The sequence below is a fragment of the Manacus candei genome, unplaced genomic scaffold (assembly GCF_025592945.1).
Source record: "Manacus candei isolate 608988 ecotype Guabito, Panama unplaced genomic scaffold, ASM2559294v1 h1tg000027l, whole genome shotgun sequence".
In the NCBI taxonomy this organism is placed as follows: Eukaryota; Metazoa; Chordata; class Aves; order Passeriformes; family Pipridae; genus Manacus; species Manacus candei.
The window spans coordinates 2,344,747-2,365,961 of record NW_026138075.1 but is presented as its reverse complement, the minus strand read 5'-3'; the positions used below and the strand labels follow the sequence as shown (position 1 = coordinate 2,365,961).

At 38.3% G+C, this 21,215-nt stretch overlaps 1 protein-coding gene across 4 annotated transcripts in view; it reads left to right on the top strand.

Moving 5' to 3' along the window:
• Positions 1-21,215, top strand: part of GRAMD2B (GRAM domain containing 2B) — a 43,081-nt gene that overhangs the window by 13,252 nt on the left and 8,614 nt on the right. For all 4 annotated transcript variants that reach the window (XM_051789430.1, XM_051789429.1, XM_051789433.1 and 1 more), the window contains exons 2-8: positions 11,152-11,274; positions 14,644-14,731; positions 15,048-15,114; positions 16,076-16,179; positions 19,399-19,494; positions 20,483-20,554; positions 20,684-20,764. In XM_051789430.1, coding sequence (XP_051645390.1) covers positions 11,152-11,274; positions 14,644-14,731; positions 15,048-15,114; positions 16,076-16,179; positions 19,399-19,494; positions 20,483-20,554; positions 20,684-20,764 — 631 coding nt within the window. The remainder of the gene's footprint in view (positions 1-11,151; positions 11,275-14,643; positions 14,732-15,047; positions 15,115-16,075; positions 16,180-19,398; positions 19,495-20,482; positions 20,555-20,683; positions 20,765-21,215) is intronic.

Genomic DNA, 21,215 nt, shown 5'->3' with positions numbered 1-21,215 from the left:
GCGTTTGCTGGCTGGAAACAAAGTTGAAATTTGTTTGCCAGTCCTATGGTATCTGGATCCTTCTGAGAACCTGTTGTATTCATGTAACTGTGAGTTAGCTCACAAGCCAAGTAACTTTGATTTGACTAATGAGAAGTTGTACGGGGGATTGTTCAGCTGAAGAAGAGGAGAATCATAGCTTTGATTCAGCAAAAAGTGAGCTTTCCAGAAGTTGAATCGTTGAAGATTTGTTTTTAGAAATGTTGTGCATAAGTGTGTGTGGATATGGTGGAGTTTCATTCCCTTCATGTACTTCCAGGGAAAAATATACAACCAACAGAGCTCATGCTGACCTCTGTTTGAAAAAAAAACGCTAGCACAGTTATAGAGGCTTATGGAATCTTTTTGTGTTTTCCAAAGCTCAGGAGACAGAGATATGTGTGTAGAGTGTTCATGTACAATAACCATGCTTCCTGGAGATACACTTAAAATGTTGTTCAGTTTAGAGATGGACTTGAAGCTTGATATGCTTCTACTGCTGTCATAAAGATGTCCCTGGAGGATAGGTGCTTCTGAAAGATTGAAACTGTAGAAATATTTTGGGTTGGTTTTTTTTTTGTTGTTCAATTAGTTGTTCTTAATTATTTCAGGCTTAGAAACTGGGAAGTTTCTGTTTATCTGGCAGTGATTCAGGGACATTATACAAAAAGAGTTAAGTACGCTCGTACTGATTTAGAAAATGGGCTTCTCTGACATGTTTAGTGATAATTATGTATTTACAAAGTTTGCAGTACATCTATGTGAGTTTTATGACCACAGAGGTAACACTGTGTGTCAGGTGGGCACTGTTGTTATGCAGACCCAAAGCAGTGATGTGCCGAAAGTTTCTCATTACGTGGAGTTCCTCCCAAGCAAATAAAAATTTCTGGACAGAAAAAACCTTCCAAGTGGTGATTCTTGACCATTACATCCCGATGTGACCTCAGACCAAAAAGGAGTTAACCCTTGTATTTAGAGGAGATTCAGTTTTCTGACCTGCAAGTGGGATGTGTTATATTTGTGGTGGCACTGGACATGCCTTAGGAGCTGTCAGCCCTGCTGCAGAGACAGCTGGTGGAACAGATATTTTAGCATTGAAAACAAGAGTGTGGCACATGAAGGAGAAATGGCAGAAGTGTAGTAGCAAGCAATTCATATTCCATGTCAGCATCACTGTGCTTTCACCCATATTTGCTTCTTCTGAAGTCACTATAGCACTTTCTGGTGCCACAGATGGTATTTGTTGTGGTACAGTTCAGCCTCTCTGTATTGATGTGATGTGCTGAGTTCCTGCATGGTAAAATACAGCTAATATTGTGGCACATTCTATCCCCTTATGGTTACAGCATAATGTCCAGTTACTGAGTGTAACTTAAAGAAATGAAAAGGCTGGGCCTTGAGAGTCTGAAAGGTATGGAAGGTTTTAGATTTTTTTTTTTCCTTTTGGAGCAAAAATGCTTTGCATATACTGGGGAAAATATGCTACTGAAAGCAGTGGAAAATGCTTGCAAGCAAATTGTGTACTCCTGGACAAAGAGCGAATGTGATTTTTATGGTTTGTTTGTATGAAATATTATTCTACTGTAACAGATGTTTCCTAATAACTGTTTATCAGTTGATAAGTTAAAAGAAAATTGGCTGACCTGTGCATAATCGCTATTCACGAATTATTTTTTTTCTTGAAGTCTCTTACTTCAGCGAAATACAAAATGCAGAGCAGAAAGGGGAGATTGTTTATTACTGATTCAAAGTTTTATTTCAGCTTTGATCCAGGTTAACTTCTTTCCAGTAGCCAAACTTCTACTGGTTTTTTTGCAAAGGGCAAAAGGTGTAGATGTGTCCTTTCAGTGGATGAAGATATTAATGTCTATTAAGTATCATATTTTTTAATTTTTCCCTGGTAGTTCTTCTTATTTTTATAGCAAAAATTGTAGCATATGATCTATGAAAAGAAGGATAGGCTTGCAAATGAAACATTTAAACTTGAAGTGTCACAGGAAAGGTTTTCAACCTAGGTAACCTCCATTTGTTCATGATGATGTTTTTTAATGCCTTCTATTTTTTCCTTTCTTCCCCCTGTCATTCTTACTTTTTTCACTTTATGTGCATGCTTAAGTTATAAAAGCAGCTTTTTAAAAATAATTGTTCCATGTGTAAATGCATGATGTGCATCTGAACAATGTTTTCTTTCTACCCAGTTGTCTCATGTGGCTAACCTGAAATATTCCCAAATGTGCTGCATTTACTGGTTATATGCAGTCTGTGAGAAATGCTTGTTAGGCAACTACAGATAAGCTTTGGGCAGCAGGATTTATTGCTGGTATTTGACAGGTGATGCATAAACATAGTATCAGAGTATTGTCTTCATACCACTATCTCCATAAATGTTGCAGTCATGTGGTTAGAAAATATGTGCTTATCTAATGATACCACTGCTGGGGTTAGTGATCTTCTTGCTCTGTACATAGCTGTTGTCAAGTCCATATATATCCTTGTAAATTAATCTTTTTAGACTTGTGTTACTCTTATACCATAGAGATCTTGCGTTTGTTCTAATGTTCTTTACAGACCTCTTTTTCAGTAATTATTTTAACTGAAATTCATAGGTGCCATTCTGAATCCGGCTAGCAAAAGCCTCTTCAAATGTTGTCATCATGGAATTAATTTCACTGCAGATAACAGGAGTATGGTAGGACAAGTGTTTCCCTGATTCTTCACTTTTTCTTTGAGGAGAAACTTCTTACTTTATCTAGACGATCTCTGAACTACCTCAAAATTAGAGATTATATTTTCTTACCAGAAGGCTATAATTATTTACAAGTATTTAGAACACCTCTTTTTCCTTCCAGGTAGTGCAAGGGGGAGTAAAAGATTCCAGGAGGACCTGGGCAACTGCTTCTGGCCCACCCACTGTGTGGGGTCCTTGTCTCATCTTTGTAAAATGGCATAACATCTCATGCTGGGATGATCATTACAGCAATAGAATCAAGTACTGGGAGGTGGGACAGTTGAATAAAAGGGGTTGTAGGGGTATGTACAAGGAGAACACAGTTGCCTTTTCTTAATTCCCTGGTAACTGAGCTTCAGTGCTGTACTGAAGTATTCACTTCCTTTAACTAAACTTCTACCTGGCACTGACTGTATTCTGCCTTTGTCCTTGAAAAATAGCACACTAAGGTTAGGGAGGTTAATAAGGTTCCAGAAAGAGTGGCAGGAAATAATATGCAGACTGCAGATAGGCAACAGGGAGTTTCAGCAGAGTAGGGAATGTAGAGGCAGACTGAAGCCTTCATCCTCTGTGGATAGAATGGAGAAGCCTTCTCATTACCTGACTATAAAACAGCAGGTCTGTACATCCACTATAAAACCAGCCATACCTAGGCATGTCTTCTACAAAGACCCATTCCTGCAGGTGCCTCAGCTTAGCCCTCTGGGATAGACCACCTAGACAAAAGACTTGATGGTGCTTTTGTAGCTGCTATCCGTGCTGCACTAGTTCAAAAAAAAAAACATTTAGGTTTTTCAGCCTTCTTCTGGACGAGAAGGAAGGTTATAATACAAAAGTTCAGTAAATAACGTAATTATATATATACCTACTTGTTTTTGTGAAATTTTAAAATACATGTAAGCATGCTATGGCCAACATAGGAGAGAGTGTGTTTTGCCATGAAGGACAGTGTGTGGCCAGTGGAAAAGTTTATATTGAAGAAGGAGGCTTTCAGAGCATTCGGGCTCATTGTCCTAGTGACACAGAAAATAAAGTTCAGCTGGCCTTAGCAGCAATCTGGCCACCACATGTCACATCTGATTCTAATAAGGCTGTCTTTTTCCAAGACTTTGGAAGGAAAATGGTTTGTTATGTTCAGTGTCACTGTCAAAGGCACTGTTGCAATTAGTGTTGGTTAGACCTATTGTTGGGAGCTGGTATTTCTTACTGTGAAACAGTAGCTTTTGTATTAGATTATCTACATTGTCCTGGGCTTTCCCATGAACACCTAGGCAGGTCTGTAAGAAAAATCATAGACTGCAAATACAATAATGGGAAATTCAGCATTGCCAGATCCTTGGTGAACAGTGAGCCTCCAACACTGATTTTACTTTGGTTCACATCTGTCCTTGATGAAACATAAAAATGTACTCGGATATTCCTTGAAACTTCAAATTTTGTCTTCTCATTTACTGTTCCATTTTAAACAAGGAAGGTGTGATGAAATAGGGTGGATAGACACAGATGTTCATTTTTATCTCACTTAATGTTTTTCATTTGGCCTTGTTGTGCACTGTTCTTCCTGGGGAACCTTAACAAAAAAGGTACATCGATATGTAGAAGCAGAATCTATCTTTAATACACTTTTCACTTGAAACAGGGAAATCTTATTAATGATTATGGATTATCTGTTATCAGTGCCAGTTCTCAACAAAACTGCTGCCTGATCAGCATCCTTTTCTTTGTGTATAACCTATTATAAGAACCAAAGTTATTTTTTCTTGTGTACATTAATTAAAACACGTTATGTACTGCATAGTAAGTCGTTAGTTCTAGAAGTGCCATAACACAGACATTGCTGGTCAAGTGATTCATGGCAGCTTCACTTTTTATAAGCAGAGAATGGAAATAAAGTGTTGGTAAGATTGCTCTCAGACTCTGCTTTCGTTTCTGACTGTTCTGCATTCTTAATAACAATTTTTAATATAATTACTGATGTCTTTTTTCTTAATCCTATTTCAGTCTGATGTAACTGCTTAATTTTTTTTGAAAGCACAATTAATGCTGGAAAACTGGCAGAAAAACATGCCTCATGTGGAGGCATATTGCTCTGGAATTCTTCCTCCAAATACCAGAGATGTAGCTTCAGGTAATGAGGCCAAACCTTTATGCTTATGCTCTTATGATCACACCTCGTTTGCAAAGATGCTTGTGTTCTTTCACAGAGATTTGTGGTGTTTCTGCCTGACTTAAGGAGCAGCTCTGGTTGATAGATGTATTGAACATATGAATTGTATATAGGTATAGTATTTGTCTTTTTTGTTGGATTTGGTATAGAACAATTGGTAGACCGGGCACTTAAGTGCCTTTGCCCTCTTTTCTACACCTGGAAAATTGTTGTGTGCTAGATTTGTCTATGCTTTTGTTCAGATAAATAGTTGTTGGCCAACCTATTGAAACTCCCATGAAAACTGCATCGTGGGAATGTGTGGAGTTGAGTGAAGATACATATGAGAGGGCTCTTGCTTTTTGGAGTGGATATATGAAACGGAAACTCATGAAAAGACAAGAGAGCTAAATGGCTTGTGTTCCTGTTCTAGTGTTAACTTAATAAAATATCTTGTTATAGTGTCTCTTGTTTCAGAGCACAGGGAATTCTTCTGGTTTGTGTTTGGTTTTTTTTCTATGGAACTTGATACCAGTCTGGTTTTGATTAGACAGGGAATACAGACAGTTAATAATAGATGGTATTTAGAGCAGAGAATTTACATACTTGCTAATGACGTCCGCAGTGTCACAGTGATCTTGCTGATGTCCAAGTGGTAAGGCAGTGTGAAACTTGATCTAGTTATTATGTGAAATGTCTTTTCAGCTGGGGAGAAAAACCTGACTTCCTCTGTCTTTAAAAGTGTTAGAGGGGTTTCTCTTCAGTATTAACTCAAAAATTTCATTCATGTTTTTAATAAAGATATAGCAACACAGATATACAAAACTACTCACAAGTGAGTAATTGTGTTCCAAGAGAGAAGCGTGGAATAAAGCACAGCAAGTATTTCTGAAATTAATTACCTTCATGTATAAAATTAGATTCAGAGTTTAAGGTCATCCCTAACAATTGGGTTCGTTCCTCTTTTGGTGGCATCTGACATCAGGATTCCAGCTGTGCCTGCAGACATGTTTCATCCTAGAAATGCATACGGAAACACATGGTGTGTATGCATGTTTGCCCATCCATATGCCTGTTTTATACACTTAATGTGCAGCTGTGTAACTGCCTCCATTTTGCCGTGTTTGACTAATCTCATGAGAAGAGAATTAACCTGCTTCTTGAACAACCTGAGGTAGGTTCATACCTATTCATATTAACAAACCCTTCATGCAGGGTTTTACATCTCCACACACATTAATGCTTTGCTGCTCTCTGTATTTGGTATAAATACATCTGCTGGCTGTTTGTTTGGTATACAAAAGACAAACAAAATACTGTACTTCAGAATCAGCTGTTTAACTTCCTTCAGACTTCAGCCTTAAGTATAAGCTGTGTCCTAAGTATATGGAATTATATAAATACCAATTTGATACATTATGGCCATCTTTAACATCTGTTATAGCAGCTGTTAAGCAGCTCTCTGGTCCTGTGTGATTAGGGTAGCTGTAGGTAATTTTCTGCCTTTTTTGCTAGTTTGGTGGTGTCAGTGATAGTCAGTGTTTGACTTTCTGTTTACATGGTAAAAGTGGTACTTGGTCTTAGATTAAATCATGACATTATTTTGAGGGCTTGTTTTGAGGAGATGTCTTTTCTCATATAAACAGTGCTGTGTGCCACCTAACACTGGAGCATGGCTACAGAGCTACAGGAGGCATTTTGCTTCGAGTGACCAGACTGTACAAACAGACAAAACAGACAACACCTAAGTCCTCAGCTTGTGCACTTCTGTTAGTTTTTCCAGTAGGGAGACCACTATGCTCTAAGAGGACAGCAGGAGAGTTTACTGTGGAAAGGTATTTTCTTCAGTCCAGGTGTGAAGTAATGGAATTGTTTATAGTATGAAAGCAAGCTTATCAGATAAAGCACTCCAGAATCTAATTACACATGCAAAAAAAATTTGTTCAGGCTGGTGTGGCATAGAAAAGATGTTTAGTGGAATGATATCTTCTGAAAGAAGACTTAAGACTTTAGTCCTAGTACAAGGTAATTTGAGATGATTGCTCCTCTATGATGTGATAGGAAAGTCAGTGTCTAGGAGGAGACCTCTGACCTGCAGTGTGCTTAGCAGAATGTCCTTTCAAGCACTGGTACGTTTCATCATACCCTCTTGCAGTCTTCTCTGCTTGAAGCATGTTTTTGGTTATGTCTCCTGGATTACTGCTTAGATAGATCTCTTCATCCTGCTCATTCTCCTCTGCTTCCAAAGCCTGCCCTAGTCTGTTATCTTGATCACAGTCTACAACTTCCTTGTGAGGGGAAGAGGATGAGTAGACACTGATGTCTTCTCTGTGGTGACGAGTGACAGGACCTGAGGGAATGTCCTGAAGTTGTGTCAGGAGAGGTTTATGTTGGATATTAGAAAAATGTTCTTCACCCAGAGGGTGGTTGGGCACTGGAACAGGCTCCCCAGGGAAGTGGTCACAGTACCAAGCCTGACAGAGTTCAGGAAGCATTTGAATGATACTCTCAGGCACATGGTGTGATTCTTGGCAATGGTCCTGTGCAGGGCTAAGGGTTGGATTCAATGGTCCTTATGGATTCCTTCCTTCAGAAGATTCCATGGTTTGGGATCCTTAAATATTTGGAGTCTCTTCCTTTGGCTTTTAGTTTCTGATTAGAGACCAGTGTCAGGGAGTAAGAATAGCTTAAATAACGCTATCTCTTAGCATTTGGACCTTTTACACTGCTTTGATTCCTTTGTCAAATCCTTTTGGTCTGCCGAGTAAATCCAACACAACTAAGGGATACAGAATTTCTTTGTGATGGATATATTCACCCATGGTGTACAAACATGGTTGCAGACAGTAGGGGAGAAATCAATTCACACTACTGGTTGATCACTTGCGGTAATATAGCAGTCTAACTGCTGTTGCAAAATTAATACTTTTGTATGAAAGAAACAAAGCAGAACAACAGGGCTTCTAAGGTAACATGATGATTGATACGTATGCTACATCCCCAGAAGGAAAGTTGCACCAACTCTGAGTCAGCTTTAAACCTTAGGGAAATTCTGGTTTGGCTCCAGTTTTACAAAAAATTGAAGTTGTAGCTAACTTCTCTGGTCATTCAACAGGCCTTTCTCCTCCTGCGAAACTGATCTGTAATTTGTGGACCAGGGGACTGGTTTGTCACAACTTATTGTTGCTTCTGAACTTTTAGACCTTTTATCAGGTAGACCAAGTGGTGTCCTGAGAAAGCTTTGTAGAAGGATTTGTGTGGTTGCAGGGAATTAAAGACAGTAACCACCGTACAGTTCTGGAATTTTTGGTATTTTATGTATGCCTGAGAAGTGTTTGTGTCTGGTTCTGTACTGGGTTGTCAAAGACAACTGTTGTTTATTAAGGCTCACTTTCCAAACTGCAGCCTATTATTTTGGTTCAGTGCTTTTTACTCAAACTGGTTTAGAAGGGAACAGGGAAAAGTTTATATTTTAGATTAATGTGTTTAAGTTTTTTTCTCTAGAAAAAAATCCCATTAATATGGTACATTATAACATTCACAGGGAATTTGAATTTTTCTGGTCTGGGAGAAGATTAATGCCAAACAAGAAAACCTTTTGTAGTTCAGAAAATTTTATGCAGTATAAAGAACTTTATGCATATCTGCCAGCAAGTTTTTGTTTCACAGAAACTATTCAGATCAGAAGAAAGGAAGTTCCTCTGACTTTTAAAATATATTGATGAATAATGTATTTTTGAACTTCATTAGAATGAAACTTAGTCCACTGCCTTGGTTTATGGATTTCGTAGCACTTTCCCTTAAACACAACTAATGTTTATAATAACTTGCTTGGATGCAATGTATGATCCCATAGTAAGTATAGGCCTTGGCTTTGAAAATATTCCTTGTGACAGCTAGAGACAACTTTTCTCTTTTTTTTCTTTTAGATGTTATTTTGAGTGGGTTTGCTAGTAGTACCAAATGTACAATATATGTTCAATTTGAGAAACTTTCATTTTCGTATCAACAATCCTGATATCTCTAAGTCTTTTTTCTTTGCCCTGATGTTTGCAAATACAGTTCTTTTATGTGCAACTACCACTAACAGTTGTACTTAGCGTCACTTGTTTCTTAAATGCTCTTTATCTAGTTTTTTTAATGGATTCCTGACTTTTATGCTCTTTTTACAAAGCATTTATGAATACTGACTCATGCATAAAAATGTAAGAACTGCTTTAAATTATTGGTGACTAGATAAACAGTATTTTACTGGTTTTAGAAAAGGAAAGGAAGATTTAGGAAGGAATGATCTTCTCCAGAAGGTCAGCTAAAATTCTTCTGATACTTAAGAACCACCTACTAAGTGCTGTGTGAAGCTATAGTTATCAGAAGTGTAAGGACAAATCCTTAGTTAGATTTTCACTATGAGAAGAAAGCATATAGGAGTTAGGGTGAAGGATAGACATAGTGAAACCATGTCAGATAGTAGAATACAGCCAACTGCTACTGCCATTGGCACATGTTACATGGGTGAGTCTCCTCACATCTGTGTTTGTGTACGTTGTCACTGTTCTCAGCTGCAGAAGACACGTCGTGAGTTAGCTCAGCATTTCTAAACACAGCTGTCAGTAGGACTGACATGTTGAGATACCCAAACTTTCTGCCATCTGAAAGGAGCTAGATGGAATGAGTTCAGACAGTAGAGACTCAGGAATAGTAGAAGTCAGTGGGGAAGACAGATAGGATAGAACAGGCTCATAGGTTTACCTGTGAAGCAGGGATTCATTTATGGATGAGGGAAAAGGAATAAGAGTAATAAGTAAAAAAAAGCATTTAAGAGTAGCAAAGCATCTAACCATGCTGACAGGTGTAAGTAAACACTAAAACTTGTGTTATAGGGTTTTTTGAAAGTTATTTTTAATACAGAGGTGTGAGACAGGCCACCTTAATCAGTTGCATTGCCAGGTAAGAGTAGCAGGCTGCCCAAGGCAATGATGGGCACCAGTCAGGCTTCAAGCCCAAGCAACTACATCTTAAAACCACTGCTGTGTTATGTAGTCCTATTCACTTGGGAGTTTCCATGCTGAGCTGCTCTTTTGAAATACATGTGTGACTGAAGCTGACAATTTTGCCTCATCCTGTTCCTTATCCCACTCACGTCTGATATTCTGTGGCTGCCCTTGGAGCCCAAGGATTTGGGGCATAGATTAAATCAGTCTGAGAACCTCTGTTAGCAAAACTTTTGTCTTAGTAGGAAAAGAAACTGTTTGTAGTAAAGACATTGTCATGTGATGGCTGTGGTGTTGCTGTAAAATGACAGGAATTAAACATTTTAGTGGAAAGCTTCTGTAAATGGGGTCATTCAAGCCAGGCATTTAATTAGTGGGCAACATAGTTTGGCTTTGTTCTTTGATACTAAGAGCATGCTTGAGTCTTTCTGAGGTGTCAGGTTTCCACAGGCAGATATTTGTATATATTTGTCATGTCACTTTAAAGTATTGTCATTCTTCAGACCCAGTTATTAATGACAGTTTTTTCAATCTAAATTTTCTGAGTTAATAGTTTATTAGAAAATTATGAAAAGGGAAGCCAGGGAGAGGCTCTGATGGCACCTCTCTCAGCCTTCAGACTCTAGTTCCTTAACATATATTTCTGAGGCAGTGACATGTGATGTGAAAAGACAGTGCACTGTGGTGGCAGTGCTGCTTTTGTAAAATAAAACCAGTGCTTTTTGTACTTGTAGGGGAACCTTTATTGTAAAAGTTCTGCATGTGGACTCTCACAGAAGAGGTAAGTTAGAGGCAAAATAGGACCCATCTTCCTCTTGCAACATTGAACCACAAATAATCTGCTAAGCACTAGATACTGTCACGCAGGATGTTTTTCTCCCAGCTTGCCGATCAAGTTAATTTCCATTAGTCATCTGAGTCTAAGTACCGAACATGGAATGCATTTTTCCTAAACGAGACATACTCTTTGGAACAGAAACTAGAGCTACAAATTTTATGAGCGCTGAAATATCCATGGCAGTATTTCAGTTTTCCTCTCTTGCTGAAATTCTAGTACTGGAGCTAAGAATACTGTTCAGATGCATAATACAGTCAAGTCAGTAGATGAAGACTTTTCGGGACCTTAATCTAAAAGATATGTCATAATTTTGTTCTTTATTATGTGCTGTATTGCCAATATGTTGCAGTGGCATTTGACATCACTATGAATCCTGCAATACACATCGCTATCTGGATTTCTAATTATTTGTTTATTTTTCCCTCTGCAGTTCAGATGGAGAAAATGGAACAGATGAAAAGAGAAAGGCAGGAAAATTGCCTACTGTGTTGCTGCAGACCCCCTCCAGTGAAATGGAGTATTTTGATGATCGGAAAAAAGTTGATGTTGCTAGGTAATGTCAGAAATACTGTCACTTTTCCTCTGGTCAAATTATTAGAACAGTTACAACCCATTAAAAAAGCTAGACTGACTAGCAATATTTATCAGACATCCTACTTGTGGGTTAGGTTGCACACTGTGCAAATAAACAGGAGTCAGCCCCACTTTCCAGGGTTGCTCTGTTACCCAACACAAGCAGTCAGAATAGTGGGAATTTAATCTTTGAGCTGGTTTATTTTCCCTGTTCTAGGAAAAAATACATTGCACTGTTTGTTGCCATTGCTAGTTACATCCCTTTCACAATCAATTTGACAGGCAGTCAAACTGAGCTGCAGTTTGAGTCCTGGCCTGTTTCCAGAACACTTTCGTGCTGGAATATTGATTGTCCATGGTAAAACTATGACATAAGTTTTCATTTTAGATTCTCAGTTCTATATTGAAATAGGTTATTGTAGTGTCTCCACAGAAACAGTCATTATTACTTTGTTGGAGAACTGTAATGCATTTTAAACTCTACTAAAAGAAAACTAAGTAATACTAAAATCCCGCTTGAATGGTTTGCACACAGCTTTTGCATCCTTTTCACTTTGAAATTCACTGAGCAGTGAATTCAAAAGTCAGTGGTCAACCTGACACTGTGGATTTGATCACAAAGCAAATATTTAAAAGACATCACTTAATTTCATGAAGCATCTTTGAGGAAAAGGTATTTGAAGGAATATGTCATTACTTTTTTTTCCCTGAGTCTTTCTAGTGTTACCTCTCATAATGTAATTGATTGTGTTTGGTGAGGGGTAGGCATGAGTTTTTTGTAACTTGTGCTTTAGATAAGCACAGAAATACATGTGCACATGTATTTCAGTGTTTTCTTCTCTGAGGAACCACCTGAGATAGTGCAGCCACTTCCCCTCTTATCTAAGTCAGTCCTACTATACAATCTCTTTCTAGCTGTGTCTCCATTATACTTAGGGTTTCTGTTCCTCTCACCCTTAGAGATTTTATTATTTCTGAACCTCTCAAGTTTAGGCAAGTAAAGAAGACTTGTTATGCAGGATATGGTGCAGTAATAGAAACTTCTCACAGAATCACAGGATATGCTGATTTGGAAGGGACCCACAAGGATCACTGAATCCGACTTCTGGCCCTTCACAGAACCGTTCCCAAGAATCACACCATGTGCCAGAGAGCACTGTCCAAACGCTTCTTGAATGTTGTCAGGCTTGGTGCTGTGACTACTTCCCTGGGGAGCCTCTTCCAGTGCCCAACCTGGGTGAAGAATCTTTTTCTAATATCCAAGCTAAACTTCTCCTGACACAACTTAGGCCATTCTCTCAAGTCCTGTCACTGCTCACGACAGAGAAGAGATCAGTGCCTGCCCATCCTCTTCCCCTTACAAGACTACAGTGAGGTTTCCCCTCAGTCTCCTCCAGACTGAACAAACCAAGTGATCTCAGCCACTTCTCATACGGCTTCCCCTCAAGGCCCTTCACAATCTTCGTTGTCCTCATTTGGACACTCTCTAATAGCTTAATATCTTTCTTATACTGTGGTGCCCAAAACTGCCACAGTATTCAAGGTGAGGCCGCCCCAGTGCAGAGCAGACAGAGCAGGTCAATCCTCTCCTTTGACTGGCTGGTGATGCTTTGCCTGATGTCCCCCCCAGGACAGGGTTGGCCCTCCTGGCTGCCAGGGCACTGCTGACTCAGATTCAACTTGACATCAGCCAGGACCTCCAGATCCCTTTCCATGGCACTGCTTTCCAGCATCTCATTCCCCAGTCTTTCTGTACACCCAGTGTTGCCCCACCTCAGGTGCAGAATCTGACACTTTCCCTTGTTGACCTTCATACAGTTGGTGATGGCCCAGTCCTCTGATTTGTCAAGGTCTCTCTGCAGGGCCTCCCTGCCTTCGAGGGAGTCAACAGCTCCTCCGAGTTTTGTCTCATCTGCAAACTTGCTTAGTATCCCTTCCAGTCCTGCATCCAAGTCATTTATGAAGTTGTTGAATAGCACAGGGCCCAAGATGGGGCCCTGTGGAACCCCACCAGTGGCAGGTCACCAGTCTGATGTTACCCTGTTCACTGTTACCCCCTGTGCTTGAACTGTGAGCCAATTGCTCACCCCCCACATGATGTGTGTATCCAACTGTGTGCTGGGCATTTTGTCCAGAAGGATCCTGTGAGAGACAGTGTTGAAAGCTTTATGGAAATCAAAAAAGATTACGTCAACTGGCTTCCCTTGATCATCTACGTGAGTTACCTTGTCATAAAAGGAAGTCAGGTTTGATAAGCAGGAATTTCCTCTCTTGAAGCTGTGCTGGCTTTGACGAAAAACTGCGTTGTCTTTCAGGTGTTTTGCAACACCTCCTGGAATAATCTTCTCCGTAACTTTACGAGCACCTTTCTTTCCCCATTGTATCTTTAGCACAGCATGTTCCTCAGGTCATTCAGTATAAGAGTCCTGTGATGTGTTTTTACTTCTGCTCTTCAATCTGTAACTGAAGGCATCTAAAAAAGAGCTGCCTGATTTTTATAGTGTGTTGATATGCATTTGTTCTGTGCTAAATAGCTCTCAGAGGTAATGTTCTCTTCCTGATTTATGAAACAATAAATCTGTTTTTCTGAACTGTTTTTCTGAACAGTCCAGGCCATTAATTACTCCTTTATAAAACAGACAAAACTTATTTTCCCAGCCATCCACATAGACTTTCCTCTGTACTTGTTCTTCTCTAGACTTGTATGATGAGTTTTTTTGTTTTCCAGTATAAATACCTAGAGCTGTACAGGTACAGCTTCCTATACAACTGGCACTCAGAATTTCGTTTAATCTCCTCTAGGGTTGCTGGTTATCTTAATGATTTCATTACGCTACACGACACAGTTCGTAGCCATCCTCTGACTTGTACATATGTGTTTCTTCTCTGTTGCACTTTCAAATGAGCTCACTTCCTGTAATACACATTCATAGCTTTCCGCACACTACCTTTCACTTTCAACTACTAAGTTTTATCTTACTTCATCGTGCATTAGTAAGGAATCTGCTTAGTATTAGTATTTCACATATTACAAAGAAACAAATTAATGTGAAGCTAAACACTGTAATAGCTAATGCACTAAGTTGTAAATTGTCTTGACATTTTTTTACTTTCTTACAAGTAAATAATTTAGAATATCTCTTCTAAATTAAAAGTCCACCTTCAGGGAGAACTGACATAATTTAGGAATAAGATATACTCCTCTTTAGTTCTGTGTAATTCTTAATGAATTAGATAATAGTTATTTAAAGGATTAATATGTTTCAGGGAAAAGCACATCCTGTTGGTAGAATACGAAGACTAATGAACTGAGGCCAGGCTTATATCAGATGCTTTTTTTAATCTTCAGGACAAAGAGCAGCACAGATAGTCCAGTCCTGTCAATGGATATCAAGAGTGACTCCAAGATTGAAAGGAAAAAACGTGCCTCAAATCAGGTAGGGCAGAGAATTTACTTGTTTGTTTACATATGTTAAAATAAACACATAACTACAATGAGAGGCCTTTTGTTTAGCAATATTATAGTTCATGGTTGTATAATGGTATAGGTTCCTTTTGCATCAGTGTGTTAAAGTCTGGGTAAAGCAGATTATAGAGTTAATAGCCACACAGGAAAAAAAATGAGGATTTATTGTAAAACAAGTGGGCAAAATGAGAAGGTATGGGGAGACCAGGAAGTGGAGCAGGTCACTTGATTGTCAGACTGTCTAATAAAGTATGTGTCTTTTGGGTGTGGGGCTTTTTGTTTTTTAGCTGAAGGCAAATGCACACTTTCATAAGCTGTTTCTAGATGTTCCCATTGATGAGCCACTGAAACAAAGTAAGTATTAATCCCTGTGTCATTGTTGGCTGTGGATCCTAGATAATGTAGTTACCCAACAACTGTGGTGCTGTACAAGAGGAACTACCTACATTTTAAAAACCTTTAACTCCAGCTGCCTAGAGCTTCAGGGCCTTCATCTACATGCAATGGCCATTTTGATGTAATCTTGCAGATCTTAAATCTTTGCATTTTGGGCTTGTTTGGGAATAGTAGCCCACTTTGCAATACTTAGCAGAGTAGCCTAGTGCAGTATTTTTTGGTACTGAATCTTCCTTACTAAAGGCACTACTGAGACAGCACTGGTCAAGTGATTATCTCGAGTTTTTGCTGTTGATGATGCTTTGATACTTAAAAACACTAATACGGAAAGGACATCAAATGTTTAAATATTATGCTGTTGCCCATGGTACTTACAACAAAGGAATTCTACATAGACATTTATAACGAATGTTTCTTAAAAGTAATACAAGGAAGGCAGTTCACGAGTGAGAAGTGGTTTGCTCATGTCTATGCAGTAAAAGCAGTGTTACTTTATGTGGATTCTACCTCTGGTCATCTAGTTTAGACAACTGCTATAGAGCTAGAAGTTTAAAGCTAAAACTTTCGTTAAACCCTTTACATTTAAGTAATATAGTTACCTAAAAACTAGTCAAAAAGTTTATAGGAAGCTAGGTGGTAGTCTCTCAGAATGGATTTTTGACTTGTAGAGACCAGTTGCATGTTACTATTCATTTCAGTCATTATTCTTCAAATATTTTGAGCCTAAACTTAGGCCTGTGACATATTCTGAGCTTGTCAGTGTCAGTTAATCATTGAAAATTTCAAAGTTTGACAATGTTTATCAAAGGTATAAATCTAAATATATTATGGCTTTGAAAAAAAGAACAAAACAAAACCTGAATTGGCTTGGCTTGGGTTGTGATTACCCTGAAGATTATAGAGTATTTATTTGTTTCAGGCTTTACCTGTGCTCTGCAGAAAGAAATTCTGTACCAAGGAAAGTTATTCCTTTCTGAAAACTGGATTTGCTTCCATTCCAAAGTTTTTGGTAAAGACACTAAGGTTAGTAAAATATTTATGTATGGAACAGTAATGCTATTCTTAACAATTTGTTCATCACCAGAAGTTCAAATTATTATGCAAGACTAGAATACTAATATTTCTAAGTTTTTTAAATACAGTCACTATTTAGAAGTGATGCCCAAAATTCACTCTAGAACTGGAGCACTATTATCTTTATTAGAGATTGAGTCTCTTGCTTAAAGACTTTCTGTCTGAAAAAAAGCCTCATGAAAGGAGAGGATCTGACAAGCAGCAGTGAGGGTCTTGTGAAACCTGTGTAGCACAAACTGCAAAAATGTCTCTCTTGGGGTAAGTATGTAAAAGAGGAGGAGAGGGAATAATGAAGGCTGCAAAGTATTAAGGACTCCAAGACTATAGTTGGGGAACTGGGGAGAAGAATCAACATATTTTAAGGCAGTTAAAGAGGAAGAACTAAAACTGGCTTCTGACTTGGGTGGCAAAGCTCTTTGAAGCATTCTTCTATCACTCCCATTCTGCATAAATAGAGAACAGGGAAAGAAAAACAAGTTTGCAAGGTTTTTACCTGTGAGCCTAGTATGCAGAGCAGAAATGAGATGTGAACAGTTGGGAAGATCAAAATTTAGTCTTTGTGACCCACCTAAGGTTCAGTCCCACTGTGGTAATGATGTGCATATAGATAAAAATAAAGAACACAGATCTTTGCAAAAATATCTGTGCTCTGGCTCTGTTGATTTGGAGCTTTTGGAGTGATTTTGTTTACATAAGCTGCTTTTTTTTGGCTTTTTTTGGAAAACAGTTCAGTTCACTTGAAGGATTTCTTTGGCTTCTTTCTTTCAGGTGCATCTCTGAACAAAGTTCCTGGTTAGATCCAGTGAACTGGATGCTGAAGTCAGTTTAGGGATTGAGATTACCTTATTTCTCTGCTGTCAGCCATTTTGATAGAATACATCTGTCTTTGAAAGGACTTTAAAAAGATGGAATAGTTTTAAAGAACACTTGAAATTATTAACGGCACATTGTCCATTAAAATTGAAGCTGCTTTACTAGCAGCCTTCTATTCAGCATGAACAAATGTGACTAATTCCAACTGTGGAATAGCTTTCTAAATTCAAGCTAAGCTAAATGTTTACAAAATATGGTAGAACTGTACTGAAAAATAGAAAAACCCAGAAAAAAGAGGCAGAATAACAGTGATGTAGTACTAGGAAATTATCTTTGTCAACAAGGTTTCAAATGCAGGAATATATACATAAATATATATATGATGAAAAGTGAAAACATTTCACAAGATAAGACAGAACAGACAGTATTGTAAATGTGACTGTAGTAAGATTCCAAAATATTCAATTCTGGGTCTTGTTTTCAGAAAACAGTGTGGGGAAAATTAAGAGTGAAGGGGATAGTCCTTATTGTTTACTTAAAGCTTTGTCCAGTTTTTAGGAATACCATCGACAAAAAAACAGGAAAATCATTAATACAATGAAAATTAATGTAGTGGGAGAGAGAGGAGGAAATAAAGCTTGACAGGAAGAAGAACATTCTTAGCAGTCAGATAGACTGACAAAGTCTCCAAGATGCAAAGCGTCTATTGCTTAAAACTTGTAAAACAATTTAAGCCTCATGATAAAATGTTTGTGAGAAATAGCAGATCTACATGTTCCAATAAAACTTTTTACATGAATTCTACCTGCAGAATTTTTTTATTGAAAGCTTTGGTGCAGGGCACAACTATGCAAATCAGGAATTTTGAATACACAGTGAAGACAATTGTGCATATTCAAAAATAAGAGATTGCTTCAGCAGGATTGAATAGGCTTTGACAGACATCACTTTCTTTCTGGGTAGCTATTATTTGGCTATATGTTGGCCTTGAGTCTTTTTTGAATTTAAATATTATCTTACATTTTTAAGTTGTTTTCCAAGTTGCTTGCAGGTTAACCTTGTATTCTGAAATAATTATTACTTGAGATGTGAATAAAGTAGTGATAAAGCAGTGTGTTTACCCTTTCAGTCTAATACATTAAGCAATAAGTAAATGCTTAATCCCACTGAAGTACACTTTAGTCCTGATTACAGTGATGTTGTCCATCAAAATAGCTTGCAGTATCATCTCTGATTCAAAGCTCTTGGAGGTAAATTGTGAACTGACATAAAAAACTTGTAAGCTGGGTTTTTTGTAGCTTGTAGTAGGATTTCTGTTCAAACAGTATTTGGCAGTCTCGTAACCAGCCTATTAATACTATAATATATTTTTTTGTTACCTGGAATAATTTTTCATTTCATGATTTTGTGTTACTGTTCTGAACAAAAGTTAACAAGAATCTGTGCACAGAGTAGCTTCATTCTCCTCTAGTAACATCTTTTTAATTCAGTTCTGTGATTGCTCTTTGAACAATCTACAGACACTTTAAACCTTGTTTCCAAGTTTCTCAGGTGGTTGTGACAGTCTGTGCCAAAGGAATTTTTAACAGGATCTGTACCTTAATCATGTATATCCAGGATTATTATATTTGCCTAACTCTCTAAGTCTCTAAGCTTTTCAACTGAGCATCAAGCCAGATATTTGTTCCTTTGCAACATGAGCTTTACAAGAAAAACCCATGCAGAATATCTAAAGTGAAATCCTCTGAAACATTGCAGATGTTAATTAAGCTAATGGGGTTGGATGTAAACACAAAGCAGGAGTGAAGATTGAGAACTTTGCAATGTAAATGTAGTCAAGCCTCGTTGGCACACACAGGAATCAGTTTAAGTCAGAGAGTGTGTGGATATTGGATCTTTCAATATTGCTGAAGGACAAGCTGTTTACTCACCTGCTTGTTGCAGATCTGCAACTGGGGAGAAGACTTTTGTGTTCACTCTTCAACAAGCTTCTTTTGTCTGATGTGTTCTGAAATGTTTGGTTTCTAAACAAAGAAGCCTAACTCTAAGACTGGTGTGTTCTGCAGATCTACAGTGAACTAAGCCTATAGTCTTGTGAGACCCAGAAGGGATCAGGAAAGGAAGACACAAGCAGAAGCCTGGATTAGCATTTCATAATAGCAGAAGTAGTTAAGAAATAGTAATAATCTGGAACCATACCTATTCCATATGAAATAATAGTAATCAGGGATGTAGTGGAGAAATCTCTAAGAGGGTCTGGCTTATCACAGTTGGTAGGCTGCCCCTTGTGAAAGATTGTACTGCAGATTTGTGTGCACATGTTGGGATTCGAACACTGCTTCGATCTTGTTTCAGATTAGTATACCTGTGCTGTCAGTGACACTGCTGAAGAAAACCAAAACTGCCCTTCTTGTGCCAAATGCCCTGATCATAGCAACAGTCACAGATAGGGTAAGTACTGGTAGAGGGCAATGGTATTGCACTCTACCCACTTTCTTTTTTTTCTACTTTTTCTTTCTCCTTACTTACCAGCAGTAATATGAAGGCATCTGGAAAGTACCAAGTGGCCAGTTAAACAGCTATGGGAATTGGTCACATGTGGGCATTTAGAGTCAGAACCCTGAGGGATCTGGTTTGTTTGGGAATGATTCTAACTTCTTCTACCTCCTCTCTTTTGACAGGCAAGGACAACTTTTTTCCTGTTACTAATTTCCTGTCTTTTTTTCTTTGGATCTGCAGTAAATAAAGCTATATAGAACTTGGTGAGAAAATAAAAAAAGAACCACGGAATCTCTGTTTGCCACCTGTTCTCTGTAATCTTTCATTCCCTGTTTTCCAAGATTGCTGTCATAGCATAGAGGGAACTGAAACAGCTGGGTCGGGAAGTGCATGCACGAAAGGTTACCTGCCTTGGCAGATCTGACAGTCTTCTTTCATTTACTTGTATCTCTTACCTAACCAGCCATACCTCAGACACACAAAAACCAGTTGCTTACAGTGATATTCAGGAATAATAATTGCATCAGTCAGTAGGAAGTGTGATTAGCCTAAGAGCAGCTTTAGAACCAACATACTTTCGTTGTACAAATATTTTGTGGGTACGGGAGACTGTACACTAAAAGCAAGTTTTGGATTTGGGATTTTGTTTGTTTGGGGGCTTTTAAGGGGTAGGTAAAACACAGCATGGAAAGTGTTTTTAAAAGAAAGAACAGATCTGGATTATGCTCTGGTTCCTGCAGCAGAACATGGTAACTTTTATGTGCCTGTTGTGATTAACCTCAAGTCATAGATTTAGAAGAAGTGCAGGTTTTTCCTGCTGTACTAAAGTTCTTGAAAGTAGGTACTTGACTTGCAAAACCACTTGTCAGTTTTATTTAAATAAAAGGAAGCTTGTAGTGTGTACCTTTTCTTAAACAATTGTTGAACTTTTGTTTTTCAGTACATGTTTGTCTCCTTACTCTCCAGAGATACCACCTACAAGCTGTTAAAATCTATCTGTAGACATCTTGAGGTAAGTACTAGTGGGAGTGAGGAAGTACTAATGGCTGTGTAGCTTTGTGTTCTTTATTACTCCCTTTCTGCTGTTAAATACCAGGTAGTTTCTGAGTGTGTTCCTGTTAACACTGCTGCTTTTTTTCAGGATACCAGCGTAGGCAACAGTCCAAATCCCTCTTCTGCAGAAAACAGCTTCAGGGTTGATCGTCCTACAACCCTCCCCCTGGTAAATGGCTTAGAAGTTTGTTCTTTTATTGCATGGCATCTTTGTTTGCAAGTACTATTTATAATCTCTTATGAAAGGAAACTGATGGAAATCATGACATCTGCTTCTCAAACTCCATGATTTTTTAACATTAGAAAACACTTGGAGCAATTAGCATAGGTGTCGTTTGAACTGATCACATGCAGTATATATACATGCATGTGCTTTGGATTTATCCCAAGGTTTGTATGTTCTTCATATCTCTGTTTTGCAATCAGGTTTCACTGTACTCAAAGTTACTTCATCATCTGCCATGAATAGTTTCTAAAGTGTTTCTAGAAGCACTCCTCCCTCTGTAAGCTTGTTCAGACACATGAAAGAGCTGTGTAGACTCCTGTGATGACCAGAATCTAAGTCTAGTAGTGCCCATCCTGGAATCTCCAGTTTGTATAACTAAGCAGTCTGACTTTTA